The sequence below is a fragment of the Oryx dammah genome, unplaced genomic scaffold (assembly GCF_014754425.2).
Source record: "Oryx dammah isolate SB20612 unplaced genomic scaffold, SCBI_Odam_1.1 HiC_scaffold_16, whole genome shotgun sequence".
Lineage (NCBI taxonomy): Eukaryota > Metazoa > Chordata > Mammalia > Artiodactyla > Bovidae > Oryx > Oryx dammah.
In genome coordinates, this window is record NW_024070200.1 from 3163285 (window position 1) to 3183841 (window position 20557).

General features: G+C 52.5%; 1 protein-coding gene across 9 annotated transcripts in view; it reads right to left on the minus strand.

Moving 5' to 3' along the window:
* PPP2R5C (protein phosphatase 2 regulatory subunit B'gamma) overlaps positions 1-20557 on the minus strand; it is a 138776-nt gene that overhangs the window by 4979 nt on the left and 113240 nt on the right. For 3 of the 9 annotated variants that reach the window (XM_040256904.1, XM_040256903.1, XM_040256908.1), the window contains 7 exons: positions 20129-20182; positions 14020-14190; positions 12688-12815; positions 10028-10129; positions 8397-8469; positions 3300-3416; positions 1-72 (listed from right to left, as the gene is read on the minus strand). In XM_040256904.1, the coding sequence (XP_040112838.1) occupies positions 25-72; positions 3300-3416; positions 8397-8469; positions 10028-10129; positions 12688-12815; positions 14020-14190; positions 20129-20182 (693 nt within the window). In that variant the 3' untranslated portion in view covers positions 1-24. Of the gene's footprint in view, positions 73-3299; positions 3417-6041; positions 6115-8396; positions 8470-10027; positions 10130-12687; positions 12816-14019; positions 14191-20128; positions 20183-20557 lie in introns of those variants that run through there. The other 6 variants (XM_040256902.1, XM_040256910.1, XM_040256906.1 and 3 more) reach the window with 3 other exon arrangements.

Genomic DNA, 20557 nt, shown 5'->3' on the forward strand with positions numbered 1-20557 from the left:
CTTCACTTCCCACCTTCCGTCTTTCTACACCTTCCTTAACTGCATGCTCGACACTGCTTTCCTCCCGACCGACTGTTAAAAATGAGAATTGCAAAACATTTTAAATGTCTCTGATATATGAATGTCATTCACATGAACTTTACTGGTTCTCTTTGGAGGTTCTACATACAGTTACACAATTTTCTCAGAAGAAATACAAGCCACAGTTCTGACAGGTAAATACATAACTGAATTTCTCCCCAGAACCCCAACCCAGGACGCTGCACGGCCACTGGGGTCTCCGCCACTGGAGAAGATTCTGCAATGCTGCATTCTCCTGCACGTGCCTCACGTTAGCTGCGAGCCCACATTCAGATTACTTCGAAGAAACGTAGAGTTATTTTGGAAAAATAAACCTAGAGCTGAAAATAAACTAAAAGGGGCAGTGACAATGCTCAAATTACTAAATATAAAAACGGAAAAGCCTAGTTTTTAGCATAACCTCTTAAGTCAGTTTGGTCTCCAAACGAGGAATATAGATTTCTCCTGCATCTCAGTATCTTCTCTTTGCTTTAACGACAGTGTGTTTGAGGATTTCAGGACTATGATTCCAAATACTTTCCAACTGACAAGAGCCTGTCCTATCAAATATTATAGCTAAGAGACTGCCCGATAAACTTCTTCATCTAGGTAGATTGCTATTTGCGGGGGGTGGGGGTGGGGGAGTTGAACTGATCCATAGAAATCCATATTAAGTCTTCAAATTGGGTGGTGTTAGTCTTCCAAGTTTATTCAGAGTTATCTTAGCTATTCTAGGTCCTTTGCATTTCCGTATACGTTTTAGAATTAGCTGGTCAATGTCTTAAAAAAGAGAAGGGTGACTGTTGGGATTCTGACTGGGTTCTGTTAATTTGGGAGAGAACTGATACCTTAATAGCACAGAGTCTTCCAACACAGGAACAAGATCCATAGACACTTAAAGGTAACGTGAGGGGCGGGGAGGGGAGATTTTGTAGGAATGTCAATTACACAGAAAGCTCAGTCTTATAATCTAATTTCAAGAGTTTCATGAAAATAAACTGGCAAACCAAGAGCTCTCCGAGAGACGCCCTGTCTACACCCGGTGACTCAGGACTAAGGACTGGATGAGCAGAGAGGCTGCTTCCTTCTCCACCGTGGAGGGAGGGGAAGGAGACGCACCCTCCACACGCCCTCCAGGGGCCGCTGGAAGATCAACCAGCTGGGAAGGAGCAGCCACCACGGAAATACGAGAGCTGACTTTCAAAGGTAGTCTTTCTCAAGGCGAGAATGCTGTTTTGTGTTCTAAATCCCCTACAGAGTCGGCCCTGAGTCAGAAATATACCCAAAGATCGCACAATTATGTAATATCTTCATTACACTTTGGGAGGAGTCTATCCATTTCCTGGGTTTAATTATCACGTCAAATGACGTCCCCAAAAGAAAACCCCTCCGGCCCTAAAATATTTAACATTATCAGGACTGGCTTGTAAGCTGCCGGTTTCCCTTTCTGTGTTGTTGGGCCTGAGTGAGCCAAAGACTACCGTGAGGCTAGACTGAAGACCACCCACGGGCAGGCTCGCTGCCAAGAGGGACCCTGACATGCACGTCCTCTGCCTGCCTGCAGTAATGATGCCAGCGCTCATGTTTCTAGCCCAACTGAGGCTGTAAAATCGAAATGGCAATCAAAGAAATGACTTCAAATTCCTTTCCAAGTTAAAAACAAAACAAAACAAGCCTTAGTAAGAAAATTAACACCCCCATAAGACTGAGAAAAAAGATAAAGGTTTTCATTTTTTTTCATTCAGGCTATTCATTGCTAAGAATGTTGTGAGGAAAATGATGGAATCCAAACTGGATTAAGTAACAAATGCATCACTGATGTTTTCCCACAGTAGTTTCAGTGTTTGCATCCACCTGCCTTTCCCTGAACCTGAGGTCAAGAGCTGGCCGGGCAGGAGGAGGCATGAGGGGGTCCGGCAGCGCCGAGAAAAGGAGATCTGGGCCCATGCTGCCCGGTGGGAACACAGTGCCGGCCACACACTCAATTCCAGACTGTCTAGCAGCCGCGCTGAAAAGGTGGAAAGCAACAAGTGAAAATTACTGGAGTAACGTTTTTTATTTAACCCAGTATATCCAAAATATTATCGTTTCAACACCTTGTCAGTAACAGAAAACTATGAATGAGAGCTTCCTAGGTTCTCTTCTGTGCATTAAGCCTGGGAGTCCCCCGGGTGTGTTTTGGGGTGCAGATGGCCACGGGGCACGTGGGCCTCTTGGCTGCCGTGTGGGGCCGTGCAGTCTGGATGGTCCAGAGCATGTGCCCGTGGTGACGTCTGATCCTGTCTGATCAGGCGGGGGACACAATTTACTTGAATGAAAAACACAGAGTTAAAAAAAAAAACAAACCAACAACCCTGAGCTCAGGATGACCCTCTCCTCTTGAAACCATCTGCATTCAGAGTGCAGCTCAATTTTAGCCTCTCTAGCTTGTTTTTACATTTCAGGATTGTAGTGCTGGGAGTTTTTAGGAATTCTTACGCAGCTCAAAAGGGATTCAAGTTTCAGAGTCAGAAAGGGCCATGTCCCCAGACTTGGGGAGCGCTTATCTGCTGCCTGGACTGAGAACAGGAGGCACGGTCAGAGACACGGGGCGACCGAGGCGCTCCTCGCAGGCAATGGCTCCGCCTGCTACCCTCTGCAAAGCCTAAATCGCGTCTGCTCCCAATTTAGCGACAGGAGCCTTTCTTTGGACCAGTGGTTATCTGAATATGCATCTCTGCGAAGTAGAAACAAGACCACGTGACTGTGGGTACTGCCTGAGGGGCCCGAGAGAGCCCTGGTGTGAGCAGGACCCTGCTGCTGACAGTAGGAGAGCTCTGCCCGGTGTCCTGGGGCCCCCGGGGGCTGGCAGGAACTCTGCAGAGAAGTTAAAGGGGCCGGCCCTGGGCCAGAGCAGGAGCCAGAGGTGGGCAGAGAGCGCACACGAGGCAGACGTGACCGCACACCTTTCAAGTTCTCACTCTAGCTGTGAGCTGACTTGCAGGTAAGAGCTGGGATTATTACTCTTAAGAGTAAACGTAGAAAACGCATTTCAGGCACGTATTAACCCTTAAAAACTGCTTCTACTAACTTGATCTAAGATGTACGGATGGGAGGTTTCCCGTAAGATGGCCAACTCGTGAGCTTTCACGTCAGCTTACACGGGAGGCGCTGCGCCCCACCACGTGGCTGAAATCGCACACACGTCTTTTAAGCAAGTCTCTACGGGGCACGGCCAGCTGAGCTCTGCGCGTTTTTACCTGGCGAGCCTCTTCGTTCACTGTCTTTCTCAGCATCTGCACATCTTCAAATAAAGGCCCATCTGTCTCCATTGCCACCGGGACGCTGATGGTGCTCGCTTGACTATACACTGCGTACTGCAATGCAAAGCGCGGAGTCACTCTCGGCCAGCGCTCAGTGGGGGCGGCTCCAGGGCTCCTCCTCGAGATGCCGCCCTCCCCCGGGGGCCCTCCTGAAGGGAGCCTGTGTGCAGGACGAGCCAAGCCTGGCCTACACCTGCCCGCCTGCGGGCGGGGACAGCAGAGCAGCCGCCTCACTTCCAGGCTCTCCCAGCCCTGGGCCACAGGACACCCACCCTGGAGCCTTGGCCTCCTGATGCCCTGGGCCTGCTCGTGGGGACCGCTTCCCACAGAAGCCTGTGCCTCCAGCCCCCACCTCTGCCCGCAGCCTGCGGGCCTCATTGTGCCTTCCCGGCGTGCACGTCACCCTCACTCACGTCCCTGTTTGCTCCGTGTTCTCCAGACTCGCCCCAACCCCAGCAAGAATCACACCCGCCCTTTGATGCACAGCCTCTCTGTTCACCTCCCGGACGATGTCATCTCGATCAGTCCCGCAGCTCACACCTCACCCTGCCAGCTGGGGCGGGCCCTGCAGGGGGCCTGATGTGCCCACAAGCCAGTGGGGTCCTGTCGGGGCACCCGGGGACACCGCTCTCCCCAGGCTCCAGGCCAAGTCAGGCTCTGGTGTGAAGAGAGGTGAAGTGAAGTCCGCTCAGTCGTGTCCAACTCTTTGCGACCCCGTGGACTGCAGCCTACCAGGCTCCTCCGTCCATGAGATTTCCCTAGGCAAGAACACTGGAGTGGGGTGCCATTTCCTTCTCCAGGGGAATCTTCCTGAACCAGGGATCAAACCCGGGTCTCCCGCACTGCAGGCGGACGCTTTAACCTCTGAGCCACCAGGGAAGCTCTGGTGTGGGCAGGACAGTTTCTGACTTTGCTTCTGAGAGTGTGACTGGGCGGGGTGGGGGATGAGCTCGCTTCACAGGTGGCAGAGAGCCCTGACTGTCCTTAGCGCTCAGCGTCCACTCGTGTGTCTGTCGCGAGCTGGGTGCTACTCCAAGTACAAGCAGTGAAGCCCCTGACTGAAGGACTGCTGCGGTCCTTATGCTAACCCACCGAGGCTCCGGGCCGGTGGGGGGCTTGGGGTCCCGAGATGCAGCTCCGCCCTCCCTGCCCTGCACCGCGCCCCTCCACCTGGGCTGGGGGCCTGGGCCCCCCACCCATACGCCTCCCTCCCACCAGGCAAGCGCACCGGGGGGAACCGCTCAGCTCTCGGGGGACCCTTCTCCTCCTGACCACTCAGGCCTGGGCCTCGCCCCTCTGATGGGACACAGGGTACCAGGCTGTGGGTGACCTTGTGGCCACGTGCTGACCACCGTCGGCCCTGAAGCTGCCCCCTCCCAGGCCTGGGGTGCCGGCCAGCTCAGCTCCTCTCTCCTCCACCACAGCTTGGACGACACAACTGTCCCTCCTCATGGCCCCCGAGGGTCTCGCAGACTCCCGCCCTCAGCCCCGCGCAGGAGCCACCTCGAGTCCGATTCTCCCACTGTGACAGGTGCGCAGGCCCTTCAGCGCCCCCACCTGCCCTGGCCAGCAGCAGCGTCTCCACAGGTGCCCCCGAGCACCCCAATAGCTTTCTGAACACAGGTGAGCCGGGACGACACCTGCACAGCGGAGGGGATCGAACCCACGGGTCCTGCTCCTTCTCCAGCTTCGGCCCTGACTCAGACCACGCCCAGCCCCTGCCCTGCGACGACACTCCATCCACGAGCAGCTTGGTCTCTTAGAGGCCCCATTCTGTCCTGACCCCCGGCTGCTACAGCACCCCCAGCTTAGTTGAGACGCGTTGGCTCCATCTGCAGGCAGCCCAGCGCTCTTGGGGGGGTAAGTCCTGGTGGCGTGGGGACACCCAGCTGTGGCCACCCTATCCCCAGCCTTCCTTTACGTGTCCCTCTCTAAAGGCGGGACCAGACTCTCGCCAGCATCACCCCAGTGTTCGTATCATATGACAGTCTGGGTTCTCTCTACTCCCACCTGGTTCCCCTCCTTGACACCCAGGCCCTGTCTCATTCTCATCTGTGTATCCTGGGACATGCAGTTGGCACCATCGGCTGAGAGAAGAGGGGGCCTGCTTGGCACAGGGAGCTGGGGGCCTCACGCAACTTGTCCCAGCAGGACTGAGGCTGGGCGGGGCAGATAGGGCAGAGCCCAGGAGGTGGTGCGTGGGATTTGAACCAGTATTTCAGCTTTCGGCCATGCCAGGAGAAAATCAGTGTCCAGGCAGAACAATCGATGAGTGGCTGTGCCAAGAGCGGGGGCGGGGGGTGGGGTGGGGTGGTGGCGGTGGAGTGCAGGGGAGGGCGGCGGCGGAGGGGGCGGAACTCTGAGCCCCTGGGGGGTTCGGGGCAAAGAGAAGTCCGAACAAGGATGCTAGGCGATGTCTGCAGGAAGTTGGTGTCACTAGCAGGCTGGGGCGGGGAGCGGGGTGGGCAGAGGAGTCTCACCAGGAATAAAAACCTTCCCCCACCCACCGAGGCTGATGTTCTCAACAGGTGGGAGAGGGAACACACATGCCCAGAGGCTTGTCTCCCACACGAGAGGCAGGTAGCCAGGCTCTGTGCCCCGGGCCTGCTAAGCATCGTTCTCTCGCTGCTAATGGACAGAACGCGGAGCCACAGCCGCGTCTGAAAATCAGAGGCGCACCTGGTCTGCATGTCACGAGATCCCCGCAGAAGGGAGATGAGCGTTAAACCGCTGTATGGCTTCTTTTGGTGGACTGGGAAAAACACATTCACGTTAGAAACCTTCCGTATTTCACGACTTTACTAAATTGAATCATGTCTGATGGTTAAAAACACCCCAACGTAAGCTGCCACAACTGCTAAGACAAACAACCCGAATCCTGAAGGACCGCTTTCCGAATCCAGCGGCCTACATGGGGACCTGCAGTCACGTCTCAGGGCTGATGAGACCTGGCTGGGGCAAATCCAAGGCTCAGCACCAGGCAGACTGCTACAGTCCTCCCTGCGAACAGAGGGAGGGGCTGGGGGCCACCTTAAATGAGGAAGCTGGTGAACCACTTCTCAGACGGCAGGTTCGAGATGGAGCGTGAGGCTGCAACCACCCAGCTATCTACTTTCGTTACAGAGATAGAAAGCAAACTGTATTACCCACAAAATTATTTACCATTTTTGGTTGTTAAAAATGGCAAGCAGTGATTAGAATTTAGAAAAGATTTTCTCTCTCTCTCGAGAATGAACAGCGAGCACCAAGGCCCTGATTTCCAGCTCTGAGACACTAGCCCATGAAGTATTTTCCGTTTCAGACAGTGAGCGGTGGACTGCAGCGTGCAGATGGGACGGGCCGGGGTGGAGGCGGAGGTGGTTCTCAGGCACAGATGAGGGATGGGGCAGTGCCCGGCCCAGGGCTCTGCAGCACAAACGAGGTGGACCCCAGCAGAGGCCGCCCCGCGGACACTGCTACTTGAGACGCCATGAGACAGAGCGGCCGAAGGAGGGAAAATGTGATGGATGAACATTCAGGAAAGGTTCAGAAACAGGGGAATGAGGATAACACATATATATACATTAGTGGGATCTCCCATGGGGTTTATTCCTGTTTTCCAGGTAAAACAAATAAAATCAGACCCTCCGATTTGTACACATTTTCAAGTGTTTTCCAAGGGTGTGTGTGATGGGGGCCCTGATGACCCTGACTGGGACCCCCCCACCCTGTCTGACCTCGGCATGGGAGCCATCAGAACAGAGCAAGGCAGCCAGGTGCCCCGTCAGGCCCAGCCTGTCCACCCACACGCCCCAGACGCAGGGCTTTAGGACGAACGTCAGCCATATTTTAACCTCATGTTCAGCATAGATTCTGTTCTTAAAAGTATACGCCCACAGCCACCCGCCTCAATAACGACCGCACTGTTTCACAGTAATCTTAAAACAGCACTTCTGTATAAGAGCGTGGCATACAGACAGGGAATAACAAATCAGTATGTTGTTACGAACGTGAAGGACATACTTTCAACTTTGATTCACGTGTCACTTTTTATTCAACGCCACAGAGATCGAGAACCCACAGAGCACCTGAGATCACGATACCTCGTGCACACTTCTCACCAAAGGCAACAAGTAGGCTGCGTGTCATCTGGTTCACCTCACAGAACTTTTCAGGACTTTAGGGGGCAGCTGGAGCAGTTATCCTCAGAAAACAAGAATCTTTTCTTTTCTGGGGAGCTGACCCTGAGAATTCCCAGGGGCGGCAGAGACTCACAGAAAGGCCCTTCAGGGACGGTCAGATGGACACTCAGCGCCAGGAAGAATGCCTGCGGGGACCTGCTCCAATCCCCCGACCAGAGGACACGACCCCTGCGGCCCCAGCTCCGGCCCCCGACCCCGGCCGTCTGGGGGGGTGTCAGCTGGCTCACCTCTACAGGGGACACTGCTTCAGTGCCGGCGGCCCCAGAGGACACGCCTGCTGGGCCCAGCGGCCAGGGCGCGCCGGGACGGGGGAAAAGCATTAGTTGCTAAGATGGCAGAAGTCAGCCAACTGTCCTGAGAAAGGCTCAAGCCTGCAGAAGAAGCCTCATTTTAGGACACAGGTCACCGACTCCATACTTCACCTATTTCAAATCCAGTTTTTATTTTTTTCCCCTGTAGAATTAATTTGATATTAAAAAGAAAGGAAAGGACTGTTTCAACTACAGCATCTATGACATTTGAGAAAGAAAAGAAAACTGTCATCTGGGCCCAGAACAGAGGTTGTATCCTGGCTTTCTTTTTACCACAGTATATTCGAAAGGTTTGTATCTTATTTAAAAAGCATAATAGTAATAGTAATAACCAATAAAAACGCCAATCCTGTGGTAAAAACTTGGTGGGGCAAAATAAGTACTTATACGAAGGTTGGAAAGCATTTTTATTGCGGACAGTTTCGTACACAATGTTAGTGAAGTGGAGCTGTCTCCCCTCCCACGATGAAGCCACACTCCTCTCTCACAAAAATACTCAAGTCACACCCTGGACGTTTTCACGTCACTCTCTTTTTTAGTACCTGGGGGTTTGCTTTGGCTAGGTTTTCTATTTTAACCCACGCCTCTTCTCGTTCTTTCATTTTTAGCTTCTCTCTGAAAAATAGTAAAATGTCGTTGGCGTTAGAGAAACAAATCAAATTCAAGAAAGCGTTAAGTCGGGGGGGGGGGCCAGCAGCACGACACCTCAGGTCCCCTTTGTCACTGTCTGGTCTTATTTCACGTACGTCACAGTGGAGACCACGAGGTACGCAATGGGGAAAAAACCACAACTGGGCTTAGAGGAAAAAGAGCTAAAATTACAAACACACCAAAGTTTTAACACGTCTAAGAATTTCAGCTCTTGGGGACGTCTGCACCAGCACCTCCTCGCCTCCTTCCTTCCCGGGCTTTGTTGCGCTGTGACAGGATGCTCACGGCTTCGATGAGATGTCTCTACACCCGTGAAGAGTGAGACCGCACCCCAGCGTGGAGGAGCCAGGTGAGGACGTGCTCACAGAGGCACAGCACCAGGTCTGCACCCACGAGGCGCAGGACCTTCAGGAAATTACTCGTCATGGACCGACTCTTTAAATCGAGAAACCGTGCGGCCTGGTGGGTCAGGTCCCTTTTAGGGATGCGATGTCCCATGGACAGTGATGCTCCATCAGACAAGCCCCAGGGGTCACGCACTTCAGCCCTGGACACTACGCCCGCCTGAGGCAGGAGGGGCAGGCAGCCTGCGGTGCGAGGACACCACGGCCAGCTCCCTGCGCCCTCCGCCTGCTGCCCCCTTTGTCGCCGCCTCTCACACACTCGTTGATGTTTTGCTATCCTGCTCTTTCCGCACCGCCCAGAGCAGAAACTCCAGAAGGGCAAGGGTTGTGTTTGTTTTATTCACAGCAGGGCCTGGCATACAGGTAAACACACACTGAGGAAGGAACATGGCCCTTTGTGATTCTGATAACGGGTGGAGCAGGCTGTTACCAGCACAGCCCAGGGACGGAGTCACTGAGCGTGTCTCTGGACAGGGGTGGGCTCTGACATCCTCACGGCATGAGAGCAGGGCTCTGGTTTTGTGAGGGACTCAGGCACCAGACTCTAGGAGAATGCCCAAACTTATGGAGATCAACAAGTCAGAACAATAAAGTTATGCTGGGTGAAGTTCTGGCTCTTTTACACAAAACCTACAGGATAGAATCTAAATTCCTGCCTGATGACCATGAAAAACTACTACACATTCCTGTTTTAAGTGTTCCTGAGAAATGCAAAGATTCTGAAAGTTAAATTCTTGATTATTACATGTGCTTTTTGCAAAGATGACTGAACTGGTAGAGAATAGCTAAGGTCTCTTTTTTTGTGGCGGGCGGGGGGTGGGGGGTGGGGGGTGTGGGCTGTGAGGCTTGTGGGATCTTACTTCCCCAACCAGGGACTGAATCCCGGCCCTCGGGAATGAAAGCGTTGAGTCCTAGCCACCAGGGGGGTGCCAGAGAATAGCTAACATAGAAAATACGTTTTCATCACAAAGATTTAATTTGCTTTCTAGTACAAAAGGGCAGGTGTTGCTCTGAAGTGAAGAATAACTTTTTAGGACAAACCAATGGCAGAGGTTTATTCAGGATCAAGGGGAAAAAAAAAATCCTTGAAAGAATAACTTTTGAAAAGAGCAACTTACTTCAGTTTCTCTGCCTTAAACTGCTGGGTGCAGTCATCAAACAGCTTTTGGTTCATCTCCATGAAAAGCTTCAGTGCGTTGTATATCAAGCCATGTATTGTCCTGTAACGAGAGCTTCGTGTTGAAACTCAGGATGCTTCATCTTTTTCATCTTTTTGGATCCATCTCCCTCCCCGCCTCCACCACACACTACTGCCTCTCCCAGCCTGTCAGCGTATTTCAATGGTCCCACAAGTCTCCTAAGCTTTAGAGTTAAAAGCCTGTGACTTTTTGACTCCTTGCTGGTTTTCTCAGAGTCAGCCCTGCTTCACCACGCCTCTCATCTCAGCGCCTGGGCCTTCTGGCTCACCGACCTTGCTAGCGGCAGCCAAAAGCCGCATCATTACTTGGAAGTCAAATAAAAAACGCTGAACCTTCAACAGGTACAGTTAAGGCAAGCTTAATCACACAGAGAAGAACGGAAATGTTTTACTTCCTGTAGACGTCAGCTTCCTTTCAATCTTACTCACTGAGGACAAAAAACTAATGCTGACACTGCCAGAGCACAGCTTAGGAGAGTGTTAAATGAAACTACTACCGATCAGCTTAATCCAGCTCAGCTCTCAGGGGCTGACACCCAGGAGAGGGAGGGCCCAGCTGTCCCCCTCCCGACAGGGCCTCGGGAGGACTCCGGTCTCACCTGTCATCAGCTGCAGCCACGTGAGGGACTCCCCCCCACCCCCGTGATTCGGGCAGAGGACTGCCCCTCAGAGCCTGGTCAACCCACAGAATTGGGAGCAACAACCAAAAACTCGACTCGCAAGTCTTAACTAGTATTTAATTCACTATAATAAAACCAGATCCTGTTCAGAAAACATCTAACAGGACGTGTCTGTCTTTGCAGGGGGCAGGGACCTAAGCCATCACTGCCGGCCTTCACAGCGCTCTGAACCACACGCAGGAGCTGGGGCTTATTAGCTCGAGGGCTTGGTTAGCACCTGCGGAGCTCAACAGAAGATGAACATCACGCAGGAAAGGCTGTTGAAAGCGACACGTGAACATGGACCGCTAGGCCACTATTTCCACTGCCACGGCTGCGGTCTCTCCTACTCCGGCTGTTGGAACCGCTGCCAGACTTGAGGCTGAGGGGCTGCTGCAGAAGTGCATGAGTGCAGAGAGGCGCCAGGAGCTTTACACTGACGCACGCACGCTCGCTCCGTCCTAACCAACCCCGCAGCCGGGTGGCGGGTGCCACAAGGCAACGCGCTGCACGTGCCCTGACAATATCTTGATCGATCGATCACCACTCAACAGTGGGTGCCAACATTTACCCCTTTTTTTGGCTGAGCCAAGTGGCTTGTGGGACTTTAGTTCCTGGACTCGGGGGGCCCTTGGCAGTGACAGTGAGGAGCCCTAACCACTAGGACCACCGCCAGGGAAGTCCTGGTGCCAACATCTTCTCTACTTTTCAGGTGAGGAGGCTGTGGCTGAGAGAGACCCAGTGGGCAGCAGAGCAAGTCTGTGAGCCAGAGCAGCAGGAGGGGTGAGGGCAGACCTCGCGGACAGAGCGGCCCACCAGCTCCCAGGGGCGGGCCCGGCCGCGTCCCACCCCGCCATCCCCCTACAAACAAGAGGGCGGGCCTGGATATCAGAGCTCTGTCCCTCCTGCTTTAAACTCGGATTCACTGATTATAACATAGAAAGGGCAGACGATGGACGAAGCGGAAGCCTGACTCCTTATTTCTGAGCACAACAAGGGTACCAGGACAGCCCAAAGGGTGGCATGGTTTGAGGTCATAGCAGACGACCGCTGCAACGGTCAGTCTGCTCACCTGTACCAAGTGAGAGGACAGGGCAGGGCAGCAGGGGCACCCGGCGTCAGAGACTCCGAGGTGGCGTTTGGGTTACTCGCCCCTTCTCTCTGGCTGCTTGGGCAGCAGGCACAGAGAGACTCACTAGGGCGAGGGTCAGCAGGGCTCCGGGGGCCCCCACGGGAGGGGTGGCCTCTGTTCCAGCGGGGAATGAGCCCCAAGGCTGTGATGACCTTTAACTCCTCTGGAGGGAGCTTCAGAGGAGGCCTGGAAGATGTACCTCCTGACACCGCCCGGGGAGGTGGGGCTGGGCAGGGAGGCACCGTGTCCTCCTGGGCCCGACTCGGGCACAGGATGTCAACGAAAGGGCGAGATGCAGCCCACGCTTCTGCTTGGTCACAGACCACAGAGAAATCGGCATCTAATTTTTTTAACTGATACTGAGACTTGGATTCAATAGTAATTGGTTTCAAGTATCAGCAAAATACTGTACACGAAATTTAAAAATGGCCAGCGCAGGACTTGCTTGGTGGTCCTGTGGTTAAGAACCCGCCGGCCGATGCAGGGCACGTGAGGCACGTGCGCTCCCTGGTCTGGGAAGACCCGACATGCGACAAGCCCGTGCGTCACGACTCCTGAGCCTGCGCGTCTAGAACCCGTGCTCCGCAACAAGAGAAGACGCTGCAGTGAGAAGCCCGTGCACCGCACCTAGGGAGGAGCCCCCGCTCGCCCCAACTAGAGAAGAGCCTGCACGCAGCAACAAAGATCCAGTGGGGTCAAACAAATAAAGGCTACTTGAATTTTTAAAAAAATCCCCAAAGACAGGTTAATTAGAAAGGGATGAAAGAAAGGCGGGCGGCGGGCGCTCACTTGTTCCAGTGGGTCTTGGAGTTGCGGTACAGGGATGGGAACATGATGGGCAGAATCTTGGCCGCATTGTCGCTGATCAGGCTCATGATGTACTCATTGTTCCAGTAGTACAGCGCCCGCTCGGCCACCTGCAAGGCAGAAGGGCGCGGCGCTCAGCGGTGGCATGCACACAGGTGGGAGAACGCACGCCACTGGACGGGAAGGGTAGGATCGCTTCTGCAAGTGAGAGTGCTCTAGACTGTAACCCTGAGGCGCCTTCAGCAAAGAGGCGGGTGACTCCCTGTCCCTCAAGAGCAGTCACTCAGTGTTCCATGGGTTGGATCAACACTTCTGCTGGACACGGGCCGGGTGCTGAGGCCACAGGTCACATGAGCTCGCCCTCAACGATCAGCTGCTCAGCATCCTCTCTGGGCGTCTCCCCCTGGGGAGGGCATCTCCCCCTGGGGAGGCACCGTCTGGCCCTGAAGATCCCACGGGAAGGCAGCAGCGGAGGCAGGGGGACCGGTGTGTGCGCAGAAATGTGGCTTCTGCTCAAAACCGGTGGTGGCGGGCCCATCCCTGCAGAGGGCCGGTGGGACGGGGCATGAGACGGCCGCGGGGCTGCCGGCTGCGGACAGCGGGGTGGGGGACGCCAGCTCTGAGCCCACCGGCAGGGCCGAGTGGCCATGAGCCCTCTCCGGCCAGATCGGGACTCCCTGGAGACCATGAGGTTCTGCTCCTTTGGTGCCTACGTTTCTACCTTGTTCACGAAGACGCCACCATAAATACCGTCTCGATACAAAATGATGGTGCCCAGTGTGTTAAAAGGAGGCAGACAGGCTGGAAGAGCCACCGGGATGACCTCTGACGGGGGCTGGGAGGGCGTGAGGGCGAATCGGGAAGGGCGTGGCGTGGCGTGGCTGCAGCCCCCACGCAGGGACGTGGACGGGACGGAAATCAGAACCACGACTGTTTCCCAAAACTCAAGCAAGCGTCAGAGGTGGATCGCTTATGGAGGGAAGGAGTGGAAGCCAAACAGCTGCACATTCTCTGTAAATACCGAGCACTCAGCTGTGGACGGTAAGGCTGTGTGTGTCTGGCAGCCCAGGGAACGCAGAGACGGAGGCGGCTTACAGAGAAGCTGCCCTTAATCACTCTTACTGAGAAGTGTGTCTTCAGTAGCAGGGCGGGGACAAGGCACTGGATAGGCCCGAAGCCTCAACGTGTTACAGCTGAGGCCAAAGCCCAATTGTCACCTTCAGATTACCTGAAAGGCAAGAGCACGCCAGCGAGGCCCCGTGACCCACCGGCTCCTAAGGGGACCACTCGAGGCCGCTCTCTGCAGCGCCCTACCTGGAAGTGGGGGCTGGAGACGCACTTGGCCAGCTGCCGGAAAAGAGGCTCCATGATCTTCACGAACTCTGATGGCTCAATGACATCCAGAATCTCTTCCAATTCGTTCAGGAACATGACTTCTTTTGGACTGTGGGTCTTTGGCCAGTACTTGAGAAGTGCCATTACCACCTACAGAAGAGACAACACACAGGGGTCACAGCCTGCTTCCCTGTTCAGGAGTCCCCTCTGAGAAGCCACAGATGAGGTGGTGCTTTCTTCCCTTTAAGAAGCAACAGTGATTCAGTGGTTGAGAATTTGGCTTTTATAATTAGTGTTCAAAGTGTCAGTTGCTCAGCTGTATCTGACTCTTTGCAACCCTATGGCCTGGTGCCCGCCAGGTCCTCTGTCCTTGAGATTCTCCAGGCAAGAATACTGGAGTGGGGGGTTGCCATGCCCTTCTCCAGGGGGTCTTCCTGACCCAGGGATTGAACCCGGGTCTCCTGCATGGCAGGCAGATTCTTTACAATCTGAGCCATGAGCTAGACCTAATCTTATATACTTTAGAATCACAGTTTTAATTTATGTGACCCACTCTGTTTTAACCACCATTATCAGTAAGAGTCAGATCTTTAAATAAATAAATAAATAAAGACAAAAAGATAGGCAGTTAGGTGAGCTTAGAGAAAATAGGACCAGTGGAGAAATGTGGAGCACATGAATTTGTATAAATGTCTTGGGGTGGAGACACACACACATGGACACAATCCATTTCTCTCTCAAACTAACTGACTGTTCATATGTATTTACACACACATATAGGGGCTTCCCAGGTGGCTTAGGTGGTAAAGAATCCACCTGCAGTGCAGGAGGGGTGGATCTGAACCCTGGGTCGAGAACATCTGTTGAAGGAGGAAGTGGCAACCTACTCCAGTATTCTTGCCTGAAAAATCCCATGGACAGAGGAGCTTGGCGGGCTCCATAGGGTTGCAAAGTCAGACACGACTCAGCGACTGAACACACATATACATACATAGCTGTGCACACAGTGTTTTCAATTGTGTTAAAACACATCAGAAAGAGAGATGCGAAGTGCTGTGAAGTACTGATGCTGCTGGTGAGCCCTCTGCGTGGCCACGCGCTGGTGCCAGCCCTCGGTGCCCCGGAGCCCTCCTTAAATATCAGGGGGAACAACAATCCTCGCCTTGGGGCTGCTGAGAGGGCTTTATTACTAAATCCACACTAGCGCCTGTGGAGCGCTGGCTGCAGCGAGGGGGTGAGCCTGGTCTGGGCCAGGGCGCCAGGGCAGGTCTGTGCAGCCATTCCCTGTGAGGCACGCCCAGTGGGGTGGCAGCAGCCTGGCTGGTGAGTGTTGGCCACTAGGCTCCTTGCCCATGACACAGGCAAAGTCCCTGCCGGGCAGCCTTTCTTTATCGTGTTCCTGCATTTCCCAAACTTCCTACCAGTAGAGGCTGCTCACCCAAAATATCTGATCGGCAGTGTAGACTAGTTGTATCCCTAAGAGTTTAGCCACCTTAAGCCTAAAACGGTACAATGATGCAAAACTTGCACGTGTCTGCAAAGCGCAGATACCTACTTGCCCACGTAACTGAACGATTGTGACCGGTCACCTAACGCAGCCATCTGCCCTCGTCACGGCCGTTTCTGGCCGCCAGAGCCAGGACTGTGGTGAGCATCACCGCTCTCGGCCAAGCTTCCATTCGCTGCTCATCCCCGGCTCCGCAGACCACGCCAGCTCTGCTGCCGGCCTGGGCGCCGGCACCACAGGCAAAGCGAGCAGGTTCAGAACAGCCTCCGCCGAGGGCAACTATGCCTTGACTCTTCTGACCTTCAGGCTCCTGGATAACCTTCTCTGTCCTTACACTTTATAAAACTCCAAATTTACTCAAGCCCCAGTTTTGAAGTCTGTCATAAGAAGTTAAGACACAACTGTCTTTAAGAGGGATCATTTTTAAAAAATGCATCATTTGATGATTTTCCCTACTTTTTTGCTCACAGTCATGTTTGTGGACGTTTGAGCCCCTACTCCACTCTGCGTATTGGAATCACTTTTAAGGTTCAGCAGGTGCCAATCACTTCACAAGCCCACCTTTCCTTGTCATTTGACAAAATGGAGTTTTTCTAGGAGAAATACGCTGATCTGTGAGCTACACAACACAGCTGTTTATCTGGCTAATGTCTCTGGAAAAGGTCTTATTTCTGGAATCAGAGTTGTACACTGGGCTTACTTTCCACACTGTTTGGAACGACTTCTGACCAATACCCAACCGGTTCGGCTCCTTCCGAGGGGGAGGGCGTTCTGCAGGAGCGGGAGTCTGCTCGGGGAATGCTGATCTGAGCCAGCAATGGCTCTCGCTGTCGGGCGCACTTCAAGACTGAGTTCTAGGGGAGCCAACAGGCAGCCTGCTCCTGGGAGGAGGCTGGGGGGGCGGTGGTGGTGGCTGGGGAGCCCGGCATCCTGGGAGCCCCTCCAGGTGGTCCTGGAACACCAGGGGGAAAGGCCACGGGGCAAAAATCGGTCAGCCTGAAGGACAGGCGGGCGGAAAAGGAACGTGATTTTACTTCCACCCACTATCGAATGAGCCTCTAACTCTTATAATGACAGTGCACGTGTTCAACATGCCCAGAAAGCTTTTGGGCACTCTACACAGTTTACAAACAACAACAACAAAATAGTTACAGATCATCAATGGGTACATCGTGGGTGCAGGACCGTGAGACGCAGGTCGAGTGCCCATTCCAGCACCTTCACAAGGGTTTACACCTTCATCAAATTGTCTACATGCCTTTGATGTTGAAGTCAGACAAAATGGGCTTTAGATTTTCGTAACACATGAATTCTAAAGGAAGGAAATTACTGAGGCGAGGGTCTGAATGTTTGTAAACTTTTTTTTTTACATTAACATCTTTAATAGCACTCTGTAATCAAGGGTGCTATTATATTACCTGTGCTATAGAAAATCAAGAAATGAAGTGGTTCTGGGTGGAAATATTGGGGACTGGGTGTAGGGGGACCTGAAGTAGCTTTGGCCTTGTGCTGAGTCAGAGTGTTCTATCTACTATCTAAGACAGAAGGACCCCACTGAAGGAAGGACACTGTCTCCTGCCTTCTTTCAGACAACTACAGTTAAAAGCTCTCACTGCTGCAAAGTTGTATTAGCTTTATTAGTGGGAATTTATATGGCAGTTCAGCTGTTAAAGAATCCTCCTGCAATGCATGAAACCCTGGTTTGATTTCCTGAGTCGGGAAGATTCTCTGGAAAAGGGACAGGCTAACCACTCTAGTATTCTTGGGCTTTCCTGGTGGCTTAGACGGTAAATTATCTGCCCACAATGCAGGAGATGAGACCTGGGTTCGATCCCTGAGTCAGGAAGATCCCCTGAAGGAGGGTGTGGCAACCCACTCCAGTATTCTTGCCCGGAGAATACCCATGGACAGAGCAGCCTGGTGGGCTGCAGTCCATGGGGCTGTCCATGGGGTTGCAAAGAGTTGGACATGACTAAGCAACTAGGCACACACGCATAAGCTTTATCAGCATCCATGTTACTTCCAGGTGAGAGAGAGAGGGAGGTGGGGGTGTTCACTGAGTCTTGCTGGAGCAGGATTAGGACCAGGTTCTGACAGATGGTGGTGGTGGGGGGTAGGGTGGGGGGTGTACAGGTGGACGGAACCTGCAGGGGGTGGCTTGGTGAGAAAACCTTATTCCATGATAAAAATGTAGGGTAAGATTCAGTGAATTCTTTAGCCACTAGACAGTAAGAGAAATATGCACAAAGAAATATAGAAGGAAACTGTACACTTTTTCTTATTTTTGAAGTAGGAATAGTAGGAAAAAAGCAGGATTCGTGTTAAGATTTCTTTCTGTAACAGTTTGGAGAAGAACTGCAAATATAGACACGAATTAGGATGTGTCACTAGAAAGACATTAAAAAGGGCTTTTTTCTTATTAGTGCCATCTCATTTTTCTTTCCCTATCTAAACATGTCATCAGTTTATTAGGAGGTTAAAATAACACGTCCTCAACCTAAATTGCAATAAATACTTTTTGTGTTTGGTACAGAAGTCTGGTAAGATTTGGTACACCTCCTGGTTTTGGGGGGGTGTCCAGAATGTTGGACAGAGCCGAGGCAGAGGTGCAACGAACCCCAGGAAGGGGCTGCAGAGCAGGGGGCTCCCGTTCTCCCTGCAGGCAGCAGCTGAGCAGTATGACCAGGGGCTTTCCCTGAATTTTAGGGTGAAGAGGGGTGGCCACATGTAGAATTTAAAAGCTTACAAAGGAAGGAGATATCAGAAGCAGTTTAACTCAGGATACAGTATTAAGAGTTTCTATTTTTTTTCACTATAAAAATTACAATTTCAACAAGGAAACTGTGGACGACCACTAAAGGGACAAGAAAGAGGCAGAAATTACAACAGTCGCCTTTTTCAGTCCAGTAGGGATTTTGTAAAGCGTTCTAACTGCCACCTGACAGTTCTTGGTGTCAACAGTACCCAACGCAATTAAAAACGGGCGACGAGCTTAAGAGACCTCTCCAAAGAAGAAACACAGATGGCGAATAGGCGTGTGTCAAGAGGCCCAACACCGTTAGTCGCTGGGGAAATGCAAATCAAACCCACAAGACACTCCTTCACACTCACTAGAAGGGTTACAGTAAAAAGAACAGAAAGCAGCAAGGGTCGGCGAGGGTGTGGGTCAGCTGGGATCCTTGTGGCTGCGGATGGGAACGCAGAATGGTGCGCCTGCTGTGGAGAACGGAACGGCATCTCCAGAGAATTACCACGCAGCGCAGCACGCCCAGTTACCGCTTTACACACACAAGAACTGAAAGCCGGGACTTGAAGAGACGTTTGCACACAGATGTTCACAAAAGCTGAAGTGCGGACACAACTCAAGTCTCCGCTGACCGGGGAGCACGTTACCCACATGCGGTCTAGCCGCACAACGGAACACTCTTCAGTCACAGCAAGGAAGGAGTTCCTGGCACACGTGGCGGCACCGGTGAACCCTGAGCGTGTGGGTGAGGGAAGCCGGCTGCAAAAGCACAAATCCTGGGTGAGTCCACTCACATCAGGAGTCTAGAGCAGCCAGGTTCAGGGACAGAGAGCAGAGCTGAGGTTATCACGGGCAGAGTGGAGGGCATATGGGGCAACCCTGCTTAACGAAGACAGAGCTTCCGTCTGGGGCGATGACAAAGTTTTAGAAACAGTGCTGGCAGCTGCACAACACCCTGAATGGAATCAATGCCGCTCCATGGCATTATCGACTCAAAGGACATGAGTCTGAGCAAACTCCAGGAGACAGTGGGCAGGGCAGCGTGGCAGGCCGCAGTCCATGGGATCACAGGGTCAGACACGACTATAGCGACTGGACAACAGAACTGTAGACTTTAAACAATAAGTGTTGTTATACAGTATATTTTACCACATTTGAAGAAATTAATAACCTAGTGTATAAAAAAACCATTGAATCACAACGTTAAGTGGGTGAGCTATATGGCACAGAATTACATCTCAATAAAGCTGGTTAAAAAAGTGTATTCAAATACTTCAACGGCCACCTGACACACCCAACTTTGTGAAATCTAGGTTACAATAGCCTTTTTATTTTTAATAAAGATAAAATGCCAAGAAACGTGGAAATCTAAACACTGACAGTGGCAATCTAACGTTCATTTATGATCCAATGATCATAAAATAGTTACACTCTAACTTGGGGAGAATTTTCAAAACAGCAAAACCTCTTTAGTATGGGCATTTTGAATCCTTACTACACTTCCTCTGACTGCAGTCAGTAAACTGCTGTTAAACCAAGCGACGTGGAAGCATTAAACCGCACGCGATTCAGCAGCCATGCCGTTCTTTCAGAGTAAAAGGCAACGCGGGATAAGGTGGCTATCTTATTACATAAAAGAATCACTCTGACAAGGGGACTTGTAATTAAAATTGCTACAGTTTGAAAACTTATAACACATGAATGAGATCAGCCCGTGTTTGTCCTCGCTGTAACTTAGGAGGGAGAGGCTGTTGTGGGGAAGGAGCCAGACTGCAACGCTGATAACTGCGATCACACACCACATCGCAGGGCCCCGAGCGAGTGGCTGTACTTACCGGCTCAGTGAGGGTGCTGTCCTTCTCTAAAAACTGCACCACGCAGTAGGCCAGCTACAGCGAGAGAGACAGAGTGTTAACACTGCACATTACCATGAAAACGCTGCATCACCGCCAGACACCTTCCCCTGGGAGACGGGCCTGGACGTGACCCATGCCCCCCACCTCCCACCCCGGGGGGGACTCTCAGGGAGGGACCCCAGGACCGATGTGTGACACAGGTCAACTGTAGAAGGAACATCAGGAAGCTAAAAAAAAAAAAAAAAAAACCCAGAAGATGGTCTTTTAGACCAATACTGCCAAGTCAGCCCAGGGCTAGCGAGGACTTTTCCTTGTGGCCTTTTGGAGACTGTAATGGACAAGTAATCTAAATGCTGGGGGAAAAAAAAATTAAAATCTGTTTCCATCTTAAATCCCTAAACTATTAAT